Below are 25,042 nucleotides of genomic sequence, written 5' to 3'. Positions count from 1 at the left end.
AATATTGCGCCTCTTGGTTTAGAAACTCTCTGATCCAGATATTCATGTTCCGGAGGGGGTACTTCCGTATCCGGTCGGACCATGTTAGTTTGAGCAACAGAATAATAAAACAAATTCTATACACTACTGCGGATAAAACCAGAGTTAAAATGTTGCTGATTATTTCTCACACAAGATCTCTGTTAAAAATAAATAAATAAAAAATAAATAACATCCGTTTCTTGTGAAAACAGAAAGACTCCAGGTGGATAAAACGTGGGAGGTTCAACTCTACCGCTGGGTGACGGTGCTCTTCGTGTCTGTCTACTAAAACAGCTGTCAACACAACTCATGTCTCCAACTTGTTGTTGATTTGGAAAGAAAACATTATTAATACGGTTTTTATACTGGACACCGAAAGCAAACTGGTGAGAGATTTAATTCGATAACGACGTTGTTTATATTGTCTGTCAGGACCCAAAGCATCGCAACCTGGACACATCTAATACTATAAACGGTGAAGTACGGGATAAACCGCAGGGGTAATAATAATAATTACCTTGGATAACTTAAAACCCCTAAAAAAAAATATCTCTCAATTAAAGTGGAGCTAGTTAGATTCTTGTTAGTTTAGACTTTGAAACATTTATAAATATAAGTGGTTTAGTATGTAATAACTTTTACTCCTTAGTTTGTTGCTAGACAACGTTAGCTATCAGGAAGTGCTTGAGCAGCCAGGTGATCACCATCCCCGGTGTCACCATGGTAACCACCAGGTAAGGTACCAGAAGACCAAACTCCTGGGGCCCCTGCCCCTAGGCAGGACACCGATTCAAATTACCCAGGACTAGGGTAAATACCAAAACGTGCACCCATGGGGGAGGGGGGCCCCAGGACCAAGCTGTAGAGGAGAGAGTTAGTTAGTCAATTAGTTAGTTAACTACATAATGTAACCTCTTGGGTACTGAAACCCACTCAAGACAGTGTTTCGCCCACTGAGCAAAACCCGAGAAGTGTAGACACTTTATTGCAGATGCACTTTCTCTGCAGATGACTTCGTCAACCATTTTGAAAAGAAGGTTGACGACATCCGATCCTCGTTTGCTAAGTCAAACGACACCGCTGGTTCTGCTCACACTGCCCTACCCTGTGCTCTGACCTCTTTCTCCCCTCTCCAGATGAAATCTCGCGTCTTGTGACGGCCGGCCGCCCAACAACCTGCCCGCTTGACCCTATCCCCTCCTCTCTTCTCCAGACCATTTCCGGAGACCTTCTCCCTTACCTCACCTCGCTCATCAACTCATCCCTGACCGCTGGCTACGTCCCTTCCATCTTCAAGAGAGCGAGAGTTGCACCCCTTCTGAAAAAACCTACACTCGATCCCTCCGATGTCAACAATTACAGACCAGTATCCCTTCTTTCTTTTCTCTCCAAAACTCTTGAACGTGCCGTCCTTGGCCAGCTCTCCCGCTATCTCTCTCTGAATGACCTTCTTGATCCAAATCAGTCAGGTTTCAAGACTAGTCATTCAACTGAGACTGCTCTCCTCTGTATCACGGAGGCGCTCCGCACTGCTAAAGCTAACTCTCTCTCCTCTGCTCTCATCCTTCTAGATCTATCGGCTGCCTTCGATACTGTGAACCATCAGATCCTCCTCTCCACCCTCTCCGAGTTGGGCATCTCCGGCGCGGCCCACGCTTGGATTGCGTCCTACCTGACAGGTTGCTCCTACCAGGTGGCGTGGCGAGAATCTGTCTCCTCACCACTCGCTCTCACCACTGGTGTCCCCCAGGGCTCTGTTCTAGGCCCTCTCCTATTCTCGCTATACACCAAGTCACTTGGCTCTGTCATAACCTCACATGGTCTCTCCTATCATTGCTATGCAGACGACACATAATTAATCTTCTCCTTTCCCCCTTCTGATGACCAGGTGGCGAATCGCATCTCTGCATGTCTGGCAGACATATCAGTGTGGATGACGGATCACCACCTCAAGCTGAACCTCGGCAAGACTGAGCTGCTCTTCCTCCCGGGGAAGGACTGCCCGTTCCATGATCTCGCCATCATGTTGACAACTCCATTGTGTCCTCCTCCCAGAGCGCTAAGAACCTTGGCGTGATCCTGGACAACACCCTGTCGTTCTCAACCAACATCAAGGCGGTGGCCCGTTCCTGTAGGTTCATGCTCTACAACATCCGCAGAGTACGACCCTGCCTCACACAGGAAGCGGAGCAGGTCCTAATCCAGGCACTTGTCATCTCCCGTCTGGATTACTGCAACTCGCTGTTGGCTGGGCTCCCTGCCTGTGCCATTAAACCCCTTCAACTCATCCAGAACGCCGCAGCCCGTCTGGTGTTCAACCTTCCCAAGTTCTCTCACGTCACCCCGCTCCTCCGTTCTCTCCACTGGCTTCCAGTTGAAGCTCGCATCCGCTACAAGACCATGGTGCTTGCCTACGGAGCTGTGAGGGGAACGGCACCTCAGTACCTCCAGGCTCTGATCAGGCCCTACACCCAAACAAGGGCACTGCGTTCATCCACCTCTGGCCTGCTCGCCTCCCTACCACTGAGGAAGTACAGCTCCCGCTCAGCCCAGTCAAAACTGTTCGCTGCTCTGGCCCCCCAATGGTGGAACAAACTCCCTCACGACGCCAGGACAGCGGAGTCAATCACCACCTTCCGGAGACACCTGAAACCCCACCTCTTTAAGGAATACCTAGGATAGGATAAAGTAATCCTTCTCACCCCCCCCCCTTTAAGATTTAGATGCACTATTGTAAAGTGACTGTTCCACTGGATGTCATAAGGTGAATGCACCAATTTGTAAGTCGCTCTGGATAAGAGCGTCTGCTAAATTACTTAAATGTAAATGTAATTGTTATTTTATTGTGCGATTTAAAAAAAAATAATAATAAATTAACTTTGTTTTATTTTCCTAACCCTGTTTTCTTAAATCTGCATTGTTGGTTAAGGGCTTGTAAGCATTTCACTGTTGTATTTGGCAAATTAAATGTGATTTGTGTGGTAATAATGTTGTGTGTTTTCCAGGAAGGTCTCACTGAAGTGTGGCAGCCCAGACAGGGGTTGGCCACGCCCCCAGAGGGAGGGGCTAAGACCAATGTAGACAAACTGAAGGACCGATTGGTCCTGTTCTCTGCTAACTCCTCACCCTCTTGTATGGAGCTGGCCAATAGGATCGCAGAGTGAGTCAATAGACCACACCCACTTTCCAGATGTTCCAGTTTACACCAGGGCTGTTGCAGATAGAAACGCCTTGACTAGAGTGGACATGACTCCCTCTTACTACACGTCAGATAGAAACGCCTTGACTAGAGTGGACATGATTCCCTCTTACTACACGTCAGATAGAAACGCCTTGACTAGAGTGGACATGATTCCCTCTTACTACACGTCAGATAGAAACGCCTTGACTAGAGTGGACATGATTCCCTCTTACTACACATCAGATAGAAACGCCTTGACTAGAGTGGACATGACTCCCTCTTACTACACATCAGATAGAAACGCCTTGATAGAAACGCCTAGAAACGCCTTGACTAGAGTGGTCTGTCTGTCTGTCTGTCTGTCTGTCTGTCTGTCTGTCTGTCTGTCTGTCTGTCTGTCTGTCTGTCTGTCTGTCTGTCTGTCTGTCTGTCTGTCTGTCTACACCTCTAGTTGAATATTACATAACACCTCCTAACCTGTCTGTCTATAGGAGACTGGGAGTAGAGCTGGGGAAGACTGAAGTATACCAGGATTCTAATGGAGGTGAGGAAGAGGAGGAGGATGATGGTAATGGTTCTGTGTGACCCCTGACCTGACTTCTTGTCTCCATAGAAACGCGTATCCAGATCCAGGAGTCGGTCAGAGGGAAAGACGTCTACATCATCCAGACCATCTCACCGTCAGTTTATACAGGATACACCTGGTGTACACAGTCAGTTTATAACAGGATACACCTGGTGTCAGTTTATAACAGGATACACCTGGTGTCAATTTATAACAGGATACACCTGGTGTCAGTTTATAACAGGATACACCTGGTGTCAATTTATAACAGAATACACCTGGTGTCAGTTTATAACAGGATACACCTGGTGTCAGTTTATAACAGGATACACCTGGTGTCAGTTTATAACAGAATACACCTGGTGTACACAGTCAGTTTATAACAGGATACACCTGGTGTCAGTTTATAACAGGATACACCTGGTGTCAATTTATAACAGGATACACCTGGTGTCAGTTTATAACAGGATACACCTGGTGTCAATTTATAACAGAATACACCTGGTGTCAGTTTATAACAGGATACACCTGGTGTACACAGTTTATAACAGGATACACCTGGTGTACACAGTTTATAACAGCATACACCTGGTGTACACAGTATATAACAGCATACACCTGGTGTACACAGTTTATAACAGGATACACCTGGTGTACACAGTTTATAACAGGATACACCTGGTGTACACAGTTTATAACAGGATACACCTGGTGTACACAGTTTATAACAGGATACACCTGGTGTACACAGTTTATAACAGGATACACCTGGTGTACACAGTTTATAACAGGATACACCTGGTGTACACAGTTTATAACAGGATACACCTGGTGTACACAGTTTATAACAGGATACACCTGGTGTACACAGTTTATAACAGGATACACCTGGTGTACACAGTTTATAACAGGATACACCTGGTGTACACAGTTTATAACAGGATACACCTGGTGTACACAGTTTATAACAGGATACACCTGGTGTACACAGTTTATAACAGGATACACCTGGTGTACACAGTTTATAACAGGATACACCTGGTGTACACAGTCAGTTTATAACAGGATACACCTGGTGTCAGTTTATACTGGGTTATAGTAGATTATAGATTATAGTCTTATGATTCTAACACATTTCACCCAATTCTACAGATTCAGGGTGGAATACTTTAGTCACTACTTTAAATATTCAAATTGTTCTATCAATGGAGCTCTCCCTCTCTCTGTGTATTTGTGTTACTGTAACAGTAAAGTGTGTGTGTGTGCAGGGATGTGAACCGGTGCCTGATGGAGCTGTGTGTGATGGCGTATGGGTGCGTGACGGCGTGCGCGAGGAGTGTGTGTGGTGTGCTGCCGTACCTACCCTACAGTAAACAGTGTAAGATGAGGAAACGGGGATCCATCGTCTGTAAGCTGATCGCCTCTCTGATGTGCAGGGCAGGTGAGATGTTATGTTTATAATCAAATGTGTCGGAGATAACGGTTCATCTACGCTGTGTGAGGTCTGACGTACGTGTGTGTGTGTGTGTGTGTGTGTGTGTGTGTGTGTGTGTGTGTGTGTGTGTGTGTGTGTGTGTAGGTCTGACCCATCTCATCACTGTGGATCTTCATCAGAAGGAGATTCAGGGCTTCTTCAACATCCCAGTAGACAACCTGAGAGCTTCTCCCTTCCTACTGCAGTACATACAGGAGGAGGTAGGACTACACTACCCACAACCCCCTCATGCTGCAGTACATACAGGAGGGGGGAGGACTACACTACCCACAACCCCCTACTACTACAGTACATACAGGAGGAGGTAGGACTACACTACCCACAACCCCCTCCTACTACAGTACATACAGGAGGAGGTGGGACTACACTACCCACAACCCCCTCCTACTACAGTACATACAGGAGGAGGTGGGACTACACTACCCACAACCCCCTACTACTGCAGTACATACAGGAGGAGGTAATAATATAATAATAATATATGCCATGTAGGACTACACTACCCCTACTACTACAGTACATACAGGAGGAAGGACTACACTACCCACAACCCCCTCCTACTGCAGTACATACAGGAGGTAGGACTACACTACCCATAACCCCCTAATACTACAGTACATACAGGAGGTAGGACTACACTACCCACAACCCCCTACTACTGCAGTACATACAGGAGGGAGGACTACACTACCCACAACCCCCTACTACTGCATTACATACAGGAGGGAGGACTACACTACCCACAACCCCATACTACTGCAGTACATACAGGAGGAAGGACTACACTACCCACAACCCCCTACTACTACAGTACATACAGGAGGAAGGACTACACTACCCACAACCCCCTACTACTACAGTACATACAGGAGGGAGGACTACACTACCCACAACCCCTACTACTGCAGTACATACAGGAGGGAGGACTACACTACCCACAACCCCCTACTACTACCATACATACAGGAGGAAGGACTACACTACCCACAACCCCCTACTACTACAGTACATACAGGAGGGAGGACTACACTACCCACAACCTCCTCCTACTGCAGTACATACAGGAGGAGGGAGGACTACACTACCCACAACCCCTACTACTACAGTACATACAGGAGGAAGGACTACACTACCCACAACCCCTACTACTACAGTACATACAGGAGGAAGGACTACACTACCCACAACCCCCTACTACTACAGTACATACAGGAGGGAGGACTACACTACCCACAACCCCCTCCTACTACAGTACAAACAGGAGGAAGGACTTACACTACCCATAACTCCTTGTTGTCTCCCTGTAGATTCTAAACTCCACTACCCATAACTCCTTGTTGTCTCCCTGTAGATTCCAGACTACCATAATGCCGTCATCGTGGCCAAATCACCGTCCTCCGCTAAGAGGTGAGTTACCCTAACGCTATGAATTAACACACTACAACTAAGTCTGTCTCTGTGTCTGTCTCTCTGTCTCTCTGTCTCTCTGTCTCTGTTTCTAAGAGCTGAGTTACCCCGACGCTATGAATTAACACACTACAACTAAGTCTGTCTCTGTGTCTGTCTCTCTGTCTCTCTGTCTCTCTGTCTCTGTTTCTAAGAGGTGAGTTACCCTGACGCTATGAATTAACACACTACAACTAAGTCTGTCTCTCTGTCTCTCTGTCTCTGTTTCTAAGAGGTGAGTTACCCTGACGCTATGAATTAACACACTACAACTAAGTCTGTCTCTCTGTCTCTGTTTCTAAGAGGTGAGTTACCCTGACGCTATGAATTAACACACTACAACTAAGTCTGTCTCTGTGTCTGTCTCTCTGTCTCTCTGTCTCTGTTTCTAAGAGGTGAGTTACCCTGACGCTATGAATTAACACACTACAACTAAGTCTGTCTCTCTGTCTCTCTGTCTCTGTTTCTAAGAGGTGAGTTACCCTGACGCTATGAATTAACACACTACAACTAAGTCTGTCTCTGTGTCTGTCTGTCTGTCTCTCTGTCTCTCTGTCTCTGTTTCTAAGAGGTGAGTTACCCTGACGCTATGAATTAACACACTACAACTAAGTCTGTCTCTGTGTCTGTCTCTCTGTCTCTCTGTCTCTGTTTCTAAGAGCTGAGTTACCCTGACGCTATGAATTAACACACTACAACTAAGTCTGTCTCTGTGTCTGTCTCTCTGTCTCTCTGTCTCTCTGTCTCTGTTTCTAAGAGGTGAGTTACCCTGACGCTATGAATTAACACACTACAACTAAGTCTGTCTCTCTGTCTCTCTGTCTCTGTCTCTAAGAGGTGAGTTACCCTGACGCTATGAATTAACACACTACAACTAAGTCTGTCTCTCTGTCTCTCTGTCTCTCTGTCTCTGTTTCTAAGAGGTGAGTTACCCTGACGCTATGAATTAACACACTACAACTAAGTCTGTCTCTGTGTCTGTCTCTCTGTCTCTCTGTCTCTAAGAGGTGAGTTACCCTAACGCTATGAATTAACACACTACAACTAAGTCTGTCTCTGTGTCTCTCTGTCTCTCTGTCTCTGTTTCTAAGAGGTGAGTTACCCTGACGCTATGAATTAACACACTACAACTAAGTCTGTCTCTGTGTCTGTCTCTCTGTCTCTGTCTCTCTGTCTCTGTTTCTAAGAGGTGAGTTACCCTGACGCTATGAATTAACACACTACAACTAAGTCTGTCTCTGTGTCTGTCTGTCTCTGTCTCTGTCTCTCTGTCTCTGTTTCTAAGAGCTGAGTTACCCTGACGCTATGAATTAACACACTACAACTAAGTCTGTCTCTCTGTCTCTCTGTCTCTGTTTCTAAGAGGTGAGTTACCCTGACGCTATGAATTAACACACTACAACTAAGTCTGTCTCTGTGTCTGTCTCTCTGTCTCTCTGTCTCTCTGTCTCTGTTTCTAAGAGGTGAGTTACCCTGACGCTATGAATTAACACACTACAACTAAGTCTGTCTCTGTGTCTGTCTCTCTGTCTCTCTGTCTCTCTGTCTCTGTGTCTGTCTCTCTGTCTCTGTGTCTGTGTCTCTCTGTCTCTCTGTCTCTGTTTCTAAGAGGTGAGTTACCCTGACGCTATGAATTAACACACTACAACTAAGTCTGTCTCTCTGTCTCTCTGTCTCTGTCTCTAAGAGGTGAGTTACCCTGACGCTATGAATTAACACACTACAACTAAGTCTGTCTCTGTGTCTGTCTCTCTGTCTCTGTTTCTAAGAGGTGAGTTACCCTGACGCTATGAATTAACACACTACAACTAAGTCTGTCTCTCTGTCTCTCTGTCTCTGTCTCTCTGTCTCTCTGTCTCTCTGTCTCTGTCTCTCTGTCTCTCTGTCTCTAAGAGGTGAGTTACCCTGACGCTATGAATTAACACACTACAACTAAGTCTGTCTCTGTGTCTGTCTGTCTCTGTCTCTGTCTCTCTGTCTCTGTTTCTAAGAGGTGAGTTACCCTGACGCTATGAATTAACACACTACAACTAAGTCTGTCTCTGTGTCTGTCTGTCTCTGTCTCTCTGTCTCTGTTTCTAAGAGCTGAGTTACCCTGACGCTATGAATTAACACACTACAACTAAGTCTGTCTCTCTGTCTCTCTGTCTCTGTTTCTAAGAGGTGAGTTACCCTGACGCTATGAATTAACACACTACAACTGAGTCTGTCTCTGTGTCTGTCTGTCTCTGTCTCTGTCTCTCTGTCTCTGTTTCTAAGAGCTGAGTTACCCTGACGCTATGAATTAACACACTACAACTAAGTCTGTCTCTCTGTCTCTCTGTCTCTGTTTCTAAGAGGTGAGTTACCCTGACGCTATGAATTAACACACTACAACTAAGTCTGTCTCTGTGTCTGTCTCTCTGTCTCTCTGTCTCTCTGTCTCTGTTTCTAAGAGGTGAGTTACCCTGACGCTATGAATTAACACACTACAACTAAGTCTGTCTCTGTGTCTCTGTTTCTAAGAGGTGAGTTACCCTGACGCTATGAATCAACACACTACAACTAAGTCTGTCTCTGTGTCTGTCTCTCTGTCTCTCTGTCTCTGTCTCTCTGTGTCTGTCTCTCTGTCTCTGTGTCTGTCTCTCTGTCTCTGTGTCTGTGTCTCTCTGTCTCTCTGTCTCTGTTTCTAAGAGGTGAGTTACCCTGACGCTATGAATTAACACACTACAACTAAGTCTGTCTCTCTGTCTCTCTGTCTCTGTCTCTCTGTCTGTCTCTGTGTCTGTTTCTCTGTCTCTCTGTCTCTGTCTCTCTGTCTCTCTGTTTCTAAGAGCTGAGTTACCCTGACGCTATGAATTAACACACTACAACTAAGTCTGTCTCTCTGTCTCTCTGTCTCTGTCTCTCTGTCTCTCTCTGTCTCTCTGTCTCTGTCTCTCTGTCTCTAAGAGGTGAGTTACCCTGACGCTATGAATTAACACACTACAACTAAGTCTGTCTCTGTGTCTGTCTCTCTGTCTCTGTTGTCCAGGGCCCAGTCCCTCGCCGAGAGGTTGCGTGTGTCTATTGCTGTGATCCACGGTGATGCAGAGACGGACCTGCTGGACGGACGGCACTCTCCTCCGACAGTCAGAACCACCGGATGTCTACCTGAACTACCCTGTAAGACACCCACAGTTCCCTGTTAGAGACACACAGTTCCCTGTTAGAGACACACCACACAGTTCCCTGTTAGAGACCCACAGTTCCCTGTTAGACACACAGTTCCCTGTTAGAGACACACCACACAGTTCCCTGTTAGAGACCCACAGTTCCCTGTTAGACACACAGTTCCCTGTTAGAGACACACCACACAGTTCCCTGTTAGAGACCCACAGTTCCCTGTTAGACACACAGTTCCCTGTTAGAGACACACCACACAGTTCCCTGTTAGAGACCCACAGTTCCCTGTTAGACACACAGTTCCCTGTTAGAGACCCACCACACAGTTCCCTGTTAGAGACCCACAGTTCCCTGTTAGAGACCCACAGTTCCCTGTTAGACCCACAGTTCCCTGTTAGACACACAGTTCCCTGTTAGAGACACACAGTTCCCTGTTAGAGACCCACCACACAGTTCCCTGTTAGAGACCCACAGTTCCCTGTTAGAGACACACAGTTCCCTGTTAGAGACACACCACACAGTTCCCTGTTAGAGACACACCACACAGTTCCCTGTTAGAGACACACCACACAGTTCCCTGTTAGAGACACACAGTTCCCTGTTAGAGACACACAGTTCCCTGTTAGAGACACACAGTTCCCTGTTAGACACACCACACAGTTCCCTGTTAGAGACACACAGTTCCCTGTTAGAGACACACAGTTCCCTGTTAGAGACACACCACACAGTTCCCTGTTAGAGACACACAGTTCCCTGTTAGACACACCACACAGTTCCCTGTTAGAGACACACAGTTCCCTGTTAGAGACACACAGTTCCCTGTTAGAGACACACCACACAGTTCCCTGTTAGAGACACACAGTTCCCTGTTAGAGACCCACAGTTCCCTGTTAGAGACCCACAGTTCCCTGTTAGAGACACACAGTTCCCTGTTAGAGACACACCACACAGTTCCCTGTTAGAGACACACAGTTCCCTGTTAGAGACACACAGTTCCCTGTTAGACACACCACACAGTTCCCTGTTAGAGACACACAGTTCCCTGTTAGAGACACACAGTTCCCTGTTAGAGACACACCGCACAGTTCCCTGTTAGAGACACACAGTTCCCTGTTAGACACACCACACAGTTCCCTGTTAGAGACACACAGTTCCCTGTTAGAGACACACAGTTCCCTGTTAGAGACACACCACACAGTTCCCTGTTAGAGACACACAGTTCCCTGTTAGAGACACACAGTTCCCTGTTAGAGACACACAGTTCCCTGTTAGACACACCACACAGTTCCCTGTTAGAGACACACAGTTCCCTGTTAGAGACACACAGTTCCCTGTTAGAGACACACCACACAGTTCCCTGTTAGAGACACACCACACAGTTCCCTGTTAGAGACACACCACACAGTTCCCTGTTAGAGACACACCACACAGTTCCCTGTTAGAGACACACCACACAGTTCCCTGTTAGAGACACACCACACAGTTCCCTGTTAGAGACACACCACACAGTTCCCTGTTAGAGACACACCACACAGTTCCCTGTTAGAGACACACCACACAGTTCCCTGTTAGAGACACACCACACAGTTCCCTGTTAGAGACACACAGTTCCCTGTTAGAGACACACAGTTCCCTGTTAGAGACACACAGTTCCCTGTTAGAGACACACCACACAGTTCCCTGTTAGAGACACACCACACAGTTCCCTGTTAGAGACACACCACACAGTTCCCTGTTAGAGACACACCACACAGTTCCCTGTTAGAGACACACCACACAGTTCCCTGTTAGAGACACACCACACAGTTCCCTGTTAGAGACACACCACACAGTTCCCTGTTAGAGACACACAGTTCCCTGTTAGAGACACACAGTTCCCTGTTAGAGACACACCACACAGTTCCCTGTTAGAGACACACCACACAGTTCCCTGTTAGAGACACACCACACAGTTCCCTGTTAGAGACACACCACACAGTTCCCTGTTAGAGACACACCACACAGTTCCCTGTTAGAGACACACCACACAGTTCCCTGTTAGAGACACACCACACAGTTCCCTGTTAGAGACACACCACACAGTTCCCTGTTAGAGACACACAGTTCCCTGTTAGAGACACACAGTTCCCTGTTAGAGACACACAGTTCCCTGTTAGAGACACACAGTTCCCTGTTAGAGACACACCACACAGTTCCCTGTTAGAGACACACCACACAGTTCCCTGTTAGAGACACACCACACAGTTCCCTGTTAGAGACAAACCACACAGTTCCCTGTTAGAGACACACCACACAGTTCCCTGCTTCATCTGACTCTGGGTCAGTAGATAAAGGACTTCATCTGACTCTGGGTCAGTAGATAAAGGACTTCATCTGACTCTGGGTCAGTAGATAACGGGCCTCATCTGACTCTGGGTCAGTAGATAAAGGGCCTCATCTGACTCTGGGTCAGTAGATAAAGGACTTCATCTGACTCTGGGTCAGTAGATAAAGGGCCTCTACCGTCTCTCTCTCTGTCAGTCTGTATCCCTAAGGAGAGCATCTGACTCTGGGTCAGTAGATAAAGGACTTCATCTGACTCTGGGTCAGTAGATTTTACATTTACATTTAAGTCATTTAGCAGACGCTCTTATCCAGAGCGACTTACAAATTGGTGCATTCACCTTATGACATCCAGTGGAACAGCCACTTTACAATAGTGCATCTAAAACTTAGGGGGGGGGGGGTGAGAGGGATTACTTATCCTATCCTAGGTATTCCTTAAAGAGGTGGGGTTTTAGGTGTCTCCGGAAGGTGGTGATTGACTCCGCTGTCCTGGCGTCGTGAGGGAGTTTGTTCCACCATTGGGGGCCAGGGCAGCGAACAGTTTTGACTGGGCTGAGCGGGAGCTGTACTTCCTCAGTGGTAGGGAGGCGAGCAGGCCAGAGGTGGATGAACGCAGTGCCCTTGTTTGGGTGTAGGGCCTGATCAGAGCCTGGAGGTACTGAGGTGCCGTTCCCCTCACAGCTCCGTAGGCAAGCACCATGGTCTTGTAGCGGATGCGAGCTTCAACTGGAAGCCAGTGGAGAGAACGGAGGAGCGGGGTGACGTGAGAGAACTTGGGAAGGTTGAACACCAGACGGGCTGCGGCGTTCTGGATGAGTTGAAGGGGTTTAATGACACAGGCAGGGAGCCCAGCCAACAGCGAGTTGCAGTAATCCAGACGGGAGATGACAAGTGCCTGGATTAGGACCTGCGCCGCTTCCTGTGTGAGGCAGGGTCGTACTCTGCGGATGTTGTAGAGCATGAACCTACAGGAACGGGCCACCGCCTTGATGTTGGTTGAGAACGACAGGGTGTTGTCCAGGATCACGCCAAGGTTCTTGGCGCTCTGGGAGGAGGACACAATGGAGTTGTCAACCGTGATGGCGAGATCATGGAACGGGCAGTCCTTCCCCGGGAGGAAGAGCAGCTCCGTCTTGCCGAGGTTAAGCTTGAGGTGGTGATCCGTCATCCACACTGATATGTCTGCCAGACATGCAGAGATGCGATTCGCCACCTGGTCATCAGAAGGGGGAAAGGAGAAGATTAGTTGTGTGTCGTCTGCATAGCAATGATAAGAGAGACCATGTGAGGTTATGACAGAGCCAAGTGACTTGGTGTATAGCGAGAATAGGAGAAGGCCAAGAACAGAGCCCTGGGGGACACCAGTGGTGAGAGCGCGTGGTGAGGAGACAGATAAAGGACTTCATGTGACTCTGGGTCAGTAGATAAAGGACCTCATCTGACTCTGGGTCAGTAGATAAAGGACTTCATCTGACTCTGGGTCAGTAGATAAAGGGCCTCATCTGACTCTGGGTCAGTAGATAAAGGGCCTCATCTGACTCTGGGTCAGTAGATAAAGGACCTCATCTGACTCTGGGTCAGTAGATAAAGGACTTCATCTGACTCTGGGTCAGTAGATAAAGGGCCTCTACCGTCTCTCTCTCTGTCAGTCTGTATCCCTAAGGAGATCATCTGACTCTGGGTCAGTAGATAAAGGACTTCATCTGACTCTGGGTCAGTAGATAACGGGCCTCATCTGACTCTGGGTCAGTAGATAAAGGACTTCATCTGACTCTGGGTCAGTAGATAAAGGGCCTCATCTGACTCTGGGTCAGTAGATAAAGGGCCTCATCTGACTCTGGGTCAGTAGATAAAGGACCTCATCTGACTCTGGGTCAGTAGATAAAGGACCTCATCTGACTCTGGGTCAGTAGATAAAGGACTTCATCTGACTCTGGGTCAGTAGATAACGGGCCTCTACCGTCTCTCTCTCTGTCAGTCTGTATCCCTAAGGAGATCATCTGACTCTGGGTCAGTAGATAAAGGGCCTCTACCGTCTCTCTCTCTGTCAGTCTGTATCCCTAAGGATATCATCTGACTCTGGGTCAGTAGATAAAGGGCCTCTACCGTCTCTCTCTCTGTCAGTCTGTATCCCTAAGGAGATCATCTGACTCTGGGTCAGTAGATAAAGGGCCTCTACCGTCTCTCTCTCTGTCAGTCTGTATCCCTAAGGAGAAGCATCCTATCACAGCCGTGGGAGATGTGGCCGGACGCATCGCCATCATCGTGGTGAGTGGCTGGGGTCAGAGGTCGGGGAGGAGGCTGTGTGACATCGTCAGGGCAGGACGGGGGAGGTGTGTATGTGCGTTAACCTGGTGTGTGTGTGTATGTCAGGATGACATCATCGATGATGCAGTGGGTTTTGTGGCGGCAGCGGAGATGCTGAGGGAGAGGGGGGCGGGGCCGATCATCGCCATGGCAACACATGCCATCCTGTCTGCGGACGCTCCCAGAATCCTCCAGGAGTCAGCCATTAGTCAGGTAAGAGCAGAATGGAGGGGAGGGGAACGGAACGGAGGGGAGGGGAACGGAGGGGAACGGAACGGAGGGGAGGGGAACGAAGGGGACGGGAACGGAGGGGACGAACGGAGGGGAGGGGACGGGAACGGAGGGGACGGGAACGGGATGGAACGGAGGGGACGGGAACGGAGGGGACGGGATAGGAGGGGGTGGGGAGGGGACGGGATCGGAGGGGACGGGAATGGAGGGGACAGGATAGGAGGGGGAGGGGACGGGACGGGAACGGAGGGGAACGGGAGGGGACGGGGACGGAACAGGAGGGGAACGGGAACGGAGGGGATGGGAATGGAGGGGACGGAGGGGAGGCGACGGAAACGGAGGGGACTGGAACGGAGGGGACTGGAACGGAGGGGACGGGAACGGGAGGGGACGGGAACGGAGGGATCGGGAACGGGAGGGGAGGGGAACGGGAGGGGAGGGGAACGGGAGGGGATGGGAACGGAGGGAACGGGAACGGAGGGGACGGGAACGGAGGGGACGGGAACGGAGGGGAGGAGAACGGAGGGGACGGGAACGGAGGGGAGGGAACGGAGGGGGACGGGAACGGAGGGGAGGGGAGGGAACGGAGGGGGACGGAACGGAGGGGGACGAAACGGAGGGGGACGGGAACGGAGGTAAGGGGACGAAACGGAGGGGACGGGAACGGAGGGGAGGGGACGGAACGGAGGGGAGGGGAACGGAGGCGACGGGAACGGAGGGAGGGGGGGGGGACGGAACGGAGGGGAGGGGACGGGAACGGAGGGGACGGGAACGGAGGGGAGGGGAACGGAGGGGAGGGGACGGGAACGGAGGGGACGAGATCGGAGGGGAGGGGACGGGAACGGAGGGGACGAGATCGGAGGGGACGGGAACGGAGGGGACGAGAACGGAGGGGAGGGAACGGAGGGGACTGGAACGGAGGGGACGGAACGGAGGGGAGGGGACGGGACAGGAACGGAGGGGAGGGGACAGGAACGGAGGGGAGGGGAATGGAGGGGAGGGGACGGAACGGAGGGGAGGGAACGGAGGGGACTGGAACGGAGGGGACGGGGAACGGAGGGGAGGGGACGGGACAGGAACGGAGGGGAGGGGACAGGAACGGAGGGGAGGGGAATGGAGGGGAGGGGACGGGAACGGAGGGGAGGGTCTGTCTGTCTAGTTGGAGCTTTATTAGTTTTCTCATGATTCTCTTGATTTAGTCTCTCTCTCTGCCCGTCTGTCTGTCTCTCTGCCCGTCTGTCTGTCTCTCTGCCCGTCTGTCTGTCTCTCTGCCCGTCTGTCTGTCTGTCTCTCTGCCCGTCTGTCTGTCTGTCTCTCTGCCCGTCTGTCTGTCTGCCCGTCTGTCTGTCTGTCACTCTGCCCATCTGTCTGTCTGTCTATCTGTCCGTCTGTCTGTCTCTCTGCCCGTCTGTCTGTCTCTGTCTCTCTCTTCTCTAGGTGGTGGTAACCAACACGATTCCCCACTCGTCCCAGAAGCTCCAGTGCTGTAAGATAAAGACGGTTGATGTTTCTCTGATCCTGTCTGAAGCTGTACGGAGGATCCACTGTGGAGAGTCAATGTCTTGTCTGTTCCACAACATAGGAGCTGACGACTGATACACACACACACACACACACACACACACACACACACACACACACAGACACACACACACACACACACACACCACAGACACACACACACACACAGACTACACACACACACACACACACACACACAGACTACACACACAGACTACACACACACACAGACTACACACACACACAGACTACACACACACACAGACTACACACACACACACACACACACACACACACACAGACTACACACAGACTACACACACACACACACACACACACACACACACACAGACTACACACACACACAAACACACCACAGACTACACACACACACACCACAGACTACACACACACACACACACACAGACTACACACACACACACACACACACACACAGACTACACACACACACAGACACACACACACAGACTACACACACACACACACACAGACTACACACACACACACACACACACACACACACACCACAGACTACACACACACACACACACACACCACAGACTACACACACACACACACACACACACACAGACTACACACACACACACACACACACCACAGACTACACACACACACACACACACACCACAGACTACACACACACACACACACCACAGACTACACACACACACACACACACACCACAGACTACACACACACACACCACAGACTACACACACATATGCACGTTTATTTTCTGCCAAAATAAAAACGAATTGTTTGTCGGTATTTGTGCAGCAGATGTTTTCAAATCAAAGTTTATTTGTCACGTTCGCCGAACAGGTGTAGTAGACATCACAGTGAAATGCTGAATACAACAGGTGTAGTAGACATCACAGTGAAATGCTGAATACAACAGGTGTAGTAGACCTCACAGTGAAATGCTGAATACAACAGGTGTAGTAGACCTCACAGTGAAATGCTGAATACAACAGGTGTAGTAGACCTCACAGTGAAATGCTGAATACAACAGGTGTAGTACACCTCACAGTGAAATGCTGAATACAACAGGTGTAGTACACCTCACAGTGAAATGCTGAATACAACAGGTGTAGTAGACCTCACAGTGAAATGCTGAATACAACAGGTGTAGTAGACCTCACAGTGAAATGCTGAATACAACAGGTGTAGTAGACCTCACAGTGAAATGCTGAATACAACAGGTGTAGTAGACCTCACAGTGAAATGCTGAATACAACAGGTGTAGTAGACCTCACAGTGAAATGCTGAATACAACAGGTGTAGTAGACCTCACAGTGAAATGCTGAATACAACAGGTGTAGTAGACCTCACAGTGAAATGCTGAATACAACAGGTGTAGTAGACCTCACAGTGAAATGCTGAATACAACAGGTGTAGTAGACCTCACAGTGAAATGATGTTATCAGACCTGCCCTACCCTGTTATTAGACCTGTCCTACCCTGTTGTCAGACCTGTCCTACCCTGTTATCAGACCTGTCCTACCCTGTTATCAGACCTGTCCTACCCTGTTGTCAGACCTGCCCTACCCTGTTATCAGACCTGTCCTACCCTGTTATCAGACCTGTCCTACCCTGTTATCAGACCTGTCCTACCCTGTTATCAGACCTGTCCTACCCTGTTGTCAGACCTGCCCTACCCTGTTGTCAGACCTGTCCTAGGCTGTGTTCCAGCCTCCTCTGGTCTGTTCTGTATTCCAGCCTCCCCCACCAGCCTCCTCTGGTCTGTTCTGTATTCCAGCCTCCTACCACCAGCCTCCTCTGGTCTGTTCTGTGTTCCAGCCTCCCCCACCAGCCTCCTCTGGTCTGTTCTGTATTCCAGCCTCCTCTGGTCTGTACTGTATTCCAGCCTCCCCCACCAGCCTCCTCTGGTCTGTTCTGTATTCCAGCCTCCCCCACCAGCCTCCTCTGGTCTGTTCTGTATTCCCGCCTCCCCCACCAGCCTCCTCTGGTCTGTATTGTATTCCAGCCTCCCCCACCAGCCTCCTCTGGTCTGTACTGTATTCCAGCCTCCCCCACCAGCCTCCTCTGGTCTGTACTGTGTTCCAGCCTCCCCCACCAGCCTCCTCTGGTCTGTACTGTATTCCAGCCTCCTCTGGTCTGTACTGTGTTCCAGCCTCCCCCACCAGCCTCCTCTGGTCTGTTCTGTATTCCAGCCTCCTCTGGTCTGTACTGTGTTCCAGCCTCCCCCACCAGCCTCCTCTGGTCTGTTCTGTATTCCAGTTGATGTATTTATTCAGCTGGATGATTGATGTTGAGCATGTTCACTTCTCCTGCCTGGTGTGTGTGTGTGTGTGTGTGTGTGTGTGTGTGTGTGTGTGTGTGTGTGTGTGTGTGTGTGTGTGTGTGTGTGTGTGTGTGTGTGTGTGTGTGTGTGTGTGTGTGTGTGTGTGTGTGTGTGTGTGTGTGTGTGTGTGTCTATGATGTTTGTGTGTGTCTGTGTGTGTGTGTTTACGGTGTGTGTGTGTGTGTGTGTCTATGATGTTTGTGTGTGTCTGTGTGTGTGTGTTTACGGTGTGTGTGTGTGTGTGTGTGATTGATGGTGATGGCAGTGTGTGTGTGTGGTGTGTCTGTGTGTGTGGTGTGTGTGTGTGTGTGTGTGTGTGTGTGTGTGATTGATGGTGATGGCAGTGTGTGTGTGTGACGTCAGAGCCATCTGTTTCTCTAAAACACACTGACCAACGGATGTTACCTAGACACACAAACACACCAGAAGGACCAGTAACCCACAGGGTTAGAGCGTAGGGCCAGTAACCCACAGGGTTAGAGCGTAGGGCCAGTAACCAGCAGGGTTAGAGCATAGGACCAGTAACCAGCAGGGTTAGAGCGTAGGGCCAGTAACCCACAGGGTTAGAGCGTAAGACCAGTAACCCGCAGGGTTAGAGCGTAGGACCAGTAACCCGCAGGGTTAGAGCGTAGGACCAGTAACCCGCAGGGTTAGAGCGTAGGGCCAGTAACCCGCAGGGTTAGAGCGTAGGACCAGTAACCCGCAGGGTTAGAGCGTAGGACCAGTAACCCCCAGGGTTAGAGCGTAGGACCAGTAACCCACAGGGTTAGAGCGTAGGACCAGTAACCCTCAGGGTTAGAGCGTAGGACCAGTAGCCCACAGGGTTAGAGCGTAGGACCAGTAACCAGTAGGGTTAGAGCGTAGGACCAGTAACCAGCAGGGTTAGAGCGTAGGACCAGTAACCCGCAGGGTTAGAGCGTAGGACCAGTAACCCACAGGGTTAGAGCGTAGGACCAGTAACCCACAGGGTTAGAGCGTAGGACCAGTAGCCCACAGGGTTAGAGCATAGGGCCAGTAACCCACAGGGTTAGAGCGTAGGACCAGTAACCCACAGGGTTAGAGCGTAGGGCCAGTAACCCACAGGGTTAGAGCGTAGGGCCAGTAGCCCACAGGGTTAGAGCGTAGGACTAGTAACCCACAGGGTTAGAGCGTAGTAACCAGCAGGTATCCTAGTGGTTAGAGCGTTGGACTAGTAACCAGCAGGTAGCCTAGTGGTTAGAGTGTTGGACTAGTAACCAGCAGGTAGCCTAGTGGTTAGAGTGTTGGACCAGTAACCAGCAGGTAGCCTAGTGGTTTGAGTGTTGGACTAGTAACCAGCAGGTAGTCTAGTGGTTAGAGCGTTGGACTAGTAACCAGCAGGTAGTCTAGTGGTTAGAGCGTTGGACTAGTAACCAGCAGGTAGTCTAGTGGTTAGAGCGTTGGACTAGTAACCAGCAGGTAGTCTAGTGGTTAGAGCGTTGGACTAGTAACCAGCAGGTAGTCTAGTGGTTAGAGCGTTGGACTAGTAACCAGCAGGTAGTCTAGTGGTTAGAGCGTTGGACTAGTAACCAGCAGGTAGTCTAGTGGTTAGAGCGTTGGACTAGTAACCAGCAGGTAGTCTAGTGGTTAGAGCGTTGGACTAGTAACCAGCAGGTAGTCTAGTGGTTAGAGCGTTGGACTAGTAACCAGCAGGTAGTCTAGTGGTTAGAGCGTTGGACTAGTAACCAGCAGGTAGTCTAGTGGTTAGAGCGTTGGACTAGTAACCAGCAGGTAGTCTAGTGGTTAGAGCGTTGGACTAGTAACCAGCAGGTAGTCTAGTGGTTAGAGCGTTGGACTAGTAACCAGCAGGTAGTCTAGTGGTTAGAGCGTTGGACTAGTAACCAGCAGGTATCCTAGTGGTTAGAGTGTTGGACCAGTAACCAGCAGGTATCCTAGTGGTTAGAGCGTTGGACCAGTAACCAGCAGGTATCCTAGTGGTTAGAGGGTTTGAACAGTAACCAGCAGGTAGCCTAGTGGTTAGAGCATTGGACCAGTAACCAGCAGGTAGCCTAGTGGTTAGAGCGTTGGACTAGTAACCAGCATGTAGCCTAGTGGTTAGAGTGTTGGACCAGTAACCAGCAGGTAGCCTAGTGGTTAGAGTGTTGGACTAGTAACCAGCAGGTAGCCTAGTGGTTAGAGTGTTGGACCAGTAACCAGCAGGTAGCCTAGTGGTTAGAGCGTTGGACTAGTAACCAGCAGGTAGCCTAGTGGTTATAGTGTTGGACTAGTAACCAGCAGGTAGTCTAGTGGTTTGAGTGTTGGGCCAGTAACCAGCAGGTAGCCTAGTGGTTTGAGTGTTGGGCCAGTAACCAGCAGGTAGCCTAGTGGTTTGAGTGTTGGGCCAGTAACCAGCAGGTAGCCTAGTGGTTAGAGTGTTGGACCAGTAACCAGCAGGTAGCCTAGTGGTTAGAGCGTTGGACTAGTAACCAGCAGGTATCCTAGTGGTTAGAGGCAGGTAGCCTAGTGGTTAGAGCATTGGGCCAGTAACCAGCAGGTAGTCTAGTGGTTAGAGCGTTGGACTAGTAACCAGCAGGTAGTCTAGTGGTTAGAGCGTTGGACCAGTAACCAGCAGGTAGTCTAGTGGTTAGAGCGTTGGACCAGTAACCAGCAGGTAGTCTAGTGGTTAGCGCGTTGGACTAGTAACCAGCAGGTAGTCTAGTGGTTAGAGCGTTGGACTAGTAACCAGCAGGTATCCTAGTGGTTAGAGCGTTGGACCAGTAACCAGCAGGTATCCTAGTGGTTAGAGCGTTGGACCAGTAACCAGCAGGTAGCCTAGTGGTTTGAGTGTTGGACTAGTAACCAGCAGGTAGTCTAGTGGTTAGAGCGTTGGACTAGTAACCAGCAGGTAGTCTAGTGGTTAGAGCGTTGGACTAGTAACCAGCAGGTAGTCTAGTGGTTAGAGCGTTGGACTAGTAACCAGCAGGTAGTCTAGTGGTTAGAGCGTTGGACTAGTAACCAGCAGGTAGTCTAGTGGTTAGAGCGTTGGACTAGTAACCAGCAGGTAGTCTAGTGGTTAGAGCGTTGGACTAGTAACCAGCAGGTAGTCTAGTGGTTAGAGCGTTGGACTAGTAACCAGCAGGTAGTCTAGTGGTTAGAGCGTTGGACTAGTAACCAGCAGGTAGTCTAGTGGTTAGAGCGTTGGACTAGTAACCAGCAGGTAGTCTAGTGGTTAGAGCGTTGGACTAGTAACCAGCAGGTAGTCTAGTGGTTAGAGCGTTGGACTAGTAACCAGCAGGTAGTCTAGTGGTTAGAGCGTTGGACTAGTAACCAGCAGGTAGTCTAGTGGTTAGAGCGTTGGACTAGTAACCAACAGGTATCCTAGTGGTTAGAGTGTTGGACCAGTAACCAGCAGGTATCCTAGTGGTTAGAGCGTTGGACCAGTAACCAGCAGGTATCCTAGTGGTTAGAGGGTTTGAACAGTAACCAGCAGGTAGCCTAGTGGTTAGAGCATTGGACCAGTAACCAGCAGGTAGCCTAGTGGTTAGAGCGTTGGACTAGTAACCAGCATGTAGCCTAGTGGTTAGAGTGTTGGACCAGTAACCAGCAGGTAGCCTAGTGGTTAGAGTGTTGGATTAGTAACCAGCAGGTAGCCTAGTGGTTAGAGTGTTGGACCAGTAACCAGCAGGTAGCCTAGTGGTTAGAGGGTTGGACTAGTAACCAGCAGGTAGCCTAGTGGTTATAGTGTTGGACTAGTAACCAGCAGGTAGTCTAGTGGTTTGAGTGTTGGGCCAGTAACCAGCAGGTAGCCTAGTGGTTTGAGTGTTGGGCCAGTAACCAGCAGGTAGCCTAGTGGTTTGAGTGTTGGGCCAGTAACCAGCAGGTAGCCTAGTGGTTAGAGTGTTGGACCAGTAACCAGCAGGTAGCCTAGTGGTTAGAGCGTTGGACTAGTAACCAGCAGGTATCCTAGTGGTTAGAGGCAGGTAGCCTAGTGGTTAGAGCATTGGGCCAGTAACCAGCAGGTAGTCTAGTGGTTAGAGCGTTGGACTAGTAACCAGCAGGTAGTCTAGTGGTTAGAGCGTTGGACCAGTAACCAGCAGGTAGTCTAGTGGTTAGAGCGTTGGACCAGTAACCAGCAGGTAGTCTAGTGGTTAGCGCGTTGGACTAGTAACCAGCAGGTAGTCTATTGGTTAGAGCGTTGGACTAGTAACCAGCAGGTATCCTAGTGGTTAGAGCGTTGGACCAGTAACCAGCAGGTATCCTAGTGGTTAGAGCGTTGGACTAGTAACCAGCAAGTAGCCTAGTGGTTAGAGCGTTGGGCTAGTAACCAGCAGGTAGCTTAGTGGTTAGAGTGTTGGACCAGTAATCAAATCAAATCAAATCAAATCAAATTTATTTATATAGCCCTTCGTACATCAGCTGATATCTCAAAGTGCTGTACAGAAACCCAGCCTAAAACCCCAAACAGCAAACAATGCAGGTGTAAAAGCACGGTGGCTAGGAAAAACTCCCTAGAAAGGCCAAAACCTAGGAAGAAACCTAGAGAGGAACCGGGCTATGTGGGGTGGCCAGTCCTCTTCTGGCTGTGCCGGGTAGAGATTATAACAGAACATGACCAAGATGTTCAAATGTTCATAAATGACCAGCATGGTCAAATAATAATAAGGCAGAACAGTTGAAACTGGAGCAGCAGCACAGTCAGATGGACTGGGGACAGCAAGGAGCCATCATGTCAGGTAGTCCTGGGGCACGGTCCTAGGGCTCAGGTCCTCCGAGAGAGAAAAGAAAGAGAGAATTAGAGAGAGCATATGTGGGGTGGCTAGTCCTCTTCTGGCTGTGCCAGGTGGAGATTATAACAGAACGTGGCCAAGATGTTCAAATGTTCATAAATGACCAGCATGGTTGAATAATAGTAAGGCAGAACAGTTGAAACTGGAGCAGGAGCATGGCCAGGTGGACTGGGGACAGCAAGGAGTCCTCATGTCAGGTAGTCCTGGGACATGGTCCTAGGGCCCAGGCCAGTTGAAACTGGAGCAGCAGCATGGCCAGGTGGACTGGGGACAGCAAGGAGTCATCATGTCAGGTAGTCCTGGGGCATGGTTCTAGGGCTCAGGTCCTCCGAGAGAGAGAAAGAAAGAGAGAAGGAGAGAATTAGAGAACGCACACTTAGATTTACACAGGACACCGAATAGGACAGGAGAAGTACTCCAGATAAACAAACTGACCCTAGCCCCCGACACATAAACTACTGCAGCATAAATACTGGAGGCTGAGACAGGAGGGGTCAGGAGACACTGTGGCCCCATCCGAGGACACCCCGGACAGGGCCAAACAGGAAGGATATAACCCCACCCACTTTGCCAAAGCACAGCCCCCACACCACTAGAGGGAAATCTTCAACCACCAACTTACCATCCTGAGACAAGGCCGAGTATAGCCCACAAAGATCTCCGACACGGTACAACCCAAGGGGTGGGGGAACCCAGACAGGCCGACCACAACAGTGAATCAACCCACCCAGGTGACGCATCCCCCCAGGGACGGCACGAGAGAGCCCCAGCAAGCCAGTGACTCAGCCCCCGTAACAGGGTTAGAGGCAGAGAATCCCAGTGGAAAACGGGGAACCGGCCAGGCAGAGACAGCAAGGGCGGTTCGTTGCTCCAGAGCCTTTCCGTTCACCTTCCCACTCCTGGGCCAGACTACACTCAATCATATGACCCACTGAAGAGATGAGTCTTCAGTAAAGACTTAAAGGTTGAGACCGAGTTTGCGTCTCTGACATGGGTAGGCAGACCGTTCCATAAAAATGGAGCTCTATAGGAGAAAGCCCTGCCTCCAGCTGTTTGCTTAGAAATTCTAGGGACAATTAGGAGGCCTGCGTCTTGTGACCGTAGCGTACGTATAGGTATGTACGGCAGGACCAAATCAGAGAGGTAGGTAGGAGCAAGCCCATGTAATGCTTTGTAGGTTAGCAGTAAAACCTTGAAATCAGCCCTTGCTTTGACAGGAAGCCAGTGTAGAGAGGCTAGCACTGGAGTAATATGATCAAATTTTTTGGTTCTAGTCAGGATTCTAGCAGCCGTATTTAGCACTAACTGAAGTTTATTTAGTGCTTTATCCGGGTAGCCGGAAAATAGAGCATTGCAGTAGTCTAACCTAGAAGTGACAAAAGCATGGATTAATTTTTCTGCATCATTTTTGGACAGAAAGTTTCTGATTTTTGCAATGTTACGTAGATGGAAAAAAGCTGTCCTCGAAATGGTCTTGATATGTTCTTCAAAAGAGAGATCAGGGTCCAGAGTAACGCCGAGGTCCTTCACAGTTTTATTTGAGACGACTGTACAACCATTAAGATTAATTGTCAGATTCAACAGAAGATCTCTTTGTTTCTTGGGACCTAGAACAAGCATCTCTGTTTTGTCCGAGTTTAATAGTAGAAAGTTTGCAGCCATCCACTTCCTTATGTCTGAAACACATGCTTCTAGCGAGGGCAATTTTGGTGCT

General features: G+C 49.5%; 1 protein-coding gene across 5 annotated transcripts; it reads left to right on the top strand.

Annotated features, from left to right (window-relative positions):
* The first annotated feature begins 52 nt into the window (after window positions 1-52).
* Window positions 53-16,398, top strand: LOC124026209 (phosphoribosyl pyrophosphate synthase-associated protein 2-like). Of its 5 annotated transcripts, none has more exons than XM_046339315.1 (11): window positions 53-407; window positions 3,027-3,181; window positions 3,694-3,746; window positions 3,816-3,915; window positions 5,036-5,208; window positions 5,347-5,462; window positions 6,614-6,669; window positions 9,722-9,852; window positions 14,375-14,445; window positions 14,551-14,697; window positions 16,153-16,398. In XM_046339315.1, exons 2-11 carry the CDS (start codon window positions 3,156-3,158, stop codon window positions 16,309-16,311), a joined length of 1,032 nt encoding a protein of 343 aa, XP_046195271.1. In that variant the 5' UTR covers window positions 53-407; window positions 3,027-3,155; the 3' UTR covers window positions 16,312-16,398. The 5 variants fall into 5 exon arrangements, with proteins under 5 accessions (XP_046195271.1, XP_046195273.1, XP_046195272.1 ...); XM_046339317.1 differs by having other exon boundaries at window positions 53-496; XM_046339316.1 differs by having other exon boundaries at window positions 53-521.
* Window positions 16,399-25,042: the final 8,644 nt, after the last annotated feature.

This window comes from Oncorhynchus gorbuscha, unplaced genomic scaffold (genome assembly GCF_021184085.1).
Source record: "Oncorhynchus gorbuscha isolate QuinsamMale2020 ecotype Even-year unplaced genomic scaffold, OgorEven_v1.0 Un_scaffold_2643, whole genome shotgun sequence".
NCBI lineage: Eukaryota > Metazoa > Chordata > Actinopteri > Salmoniformes > Salmonidae > Oncorhynchus > Oncorhynchus gorbuscha.
Note: the sequence above shows the minus strand (reverse complement) of the source record. Positions and strands in the feature narration are given on the sequence as shown.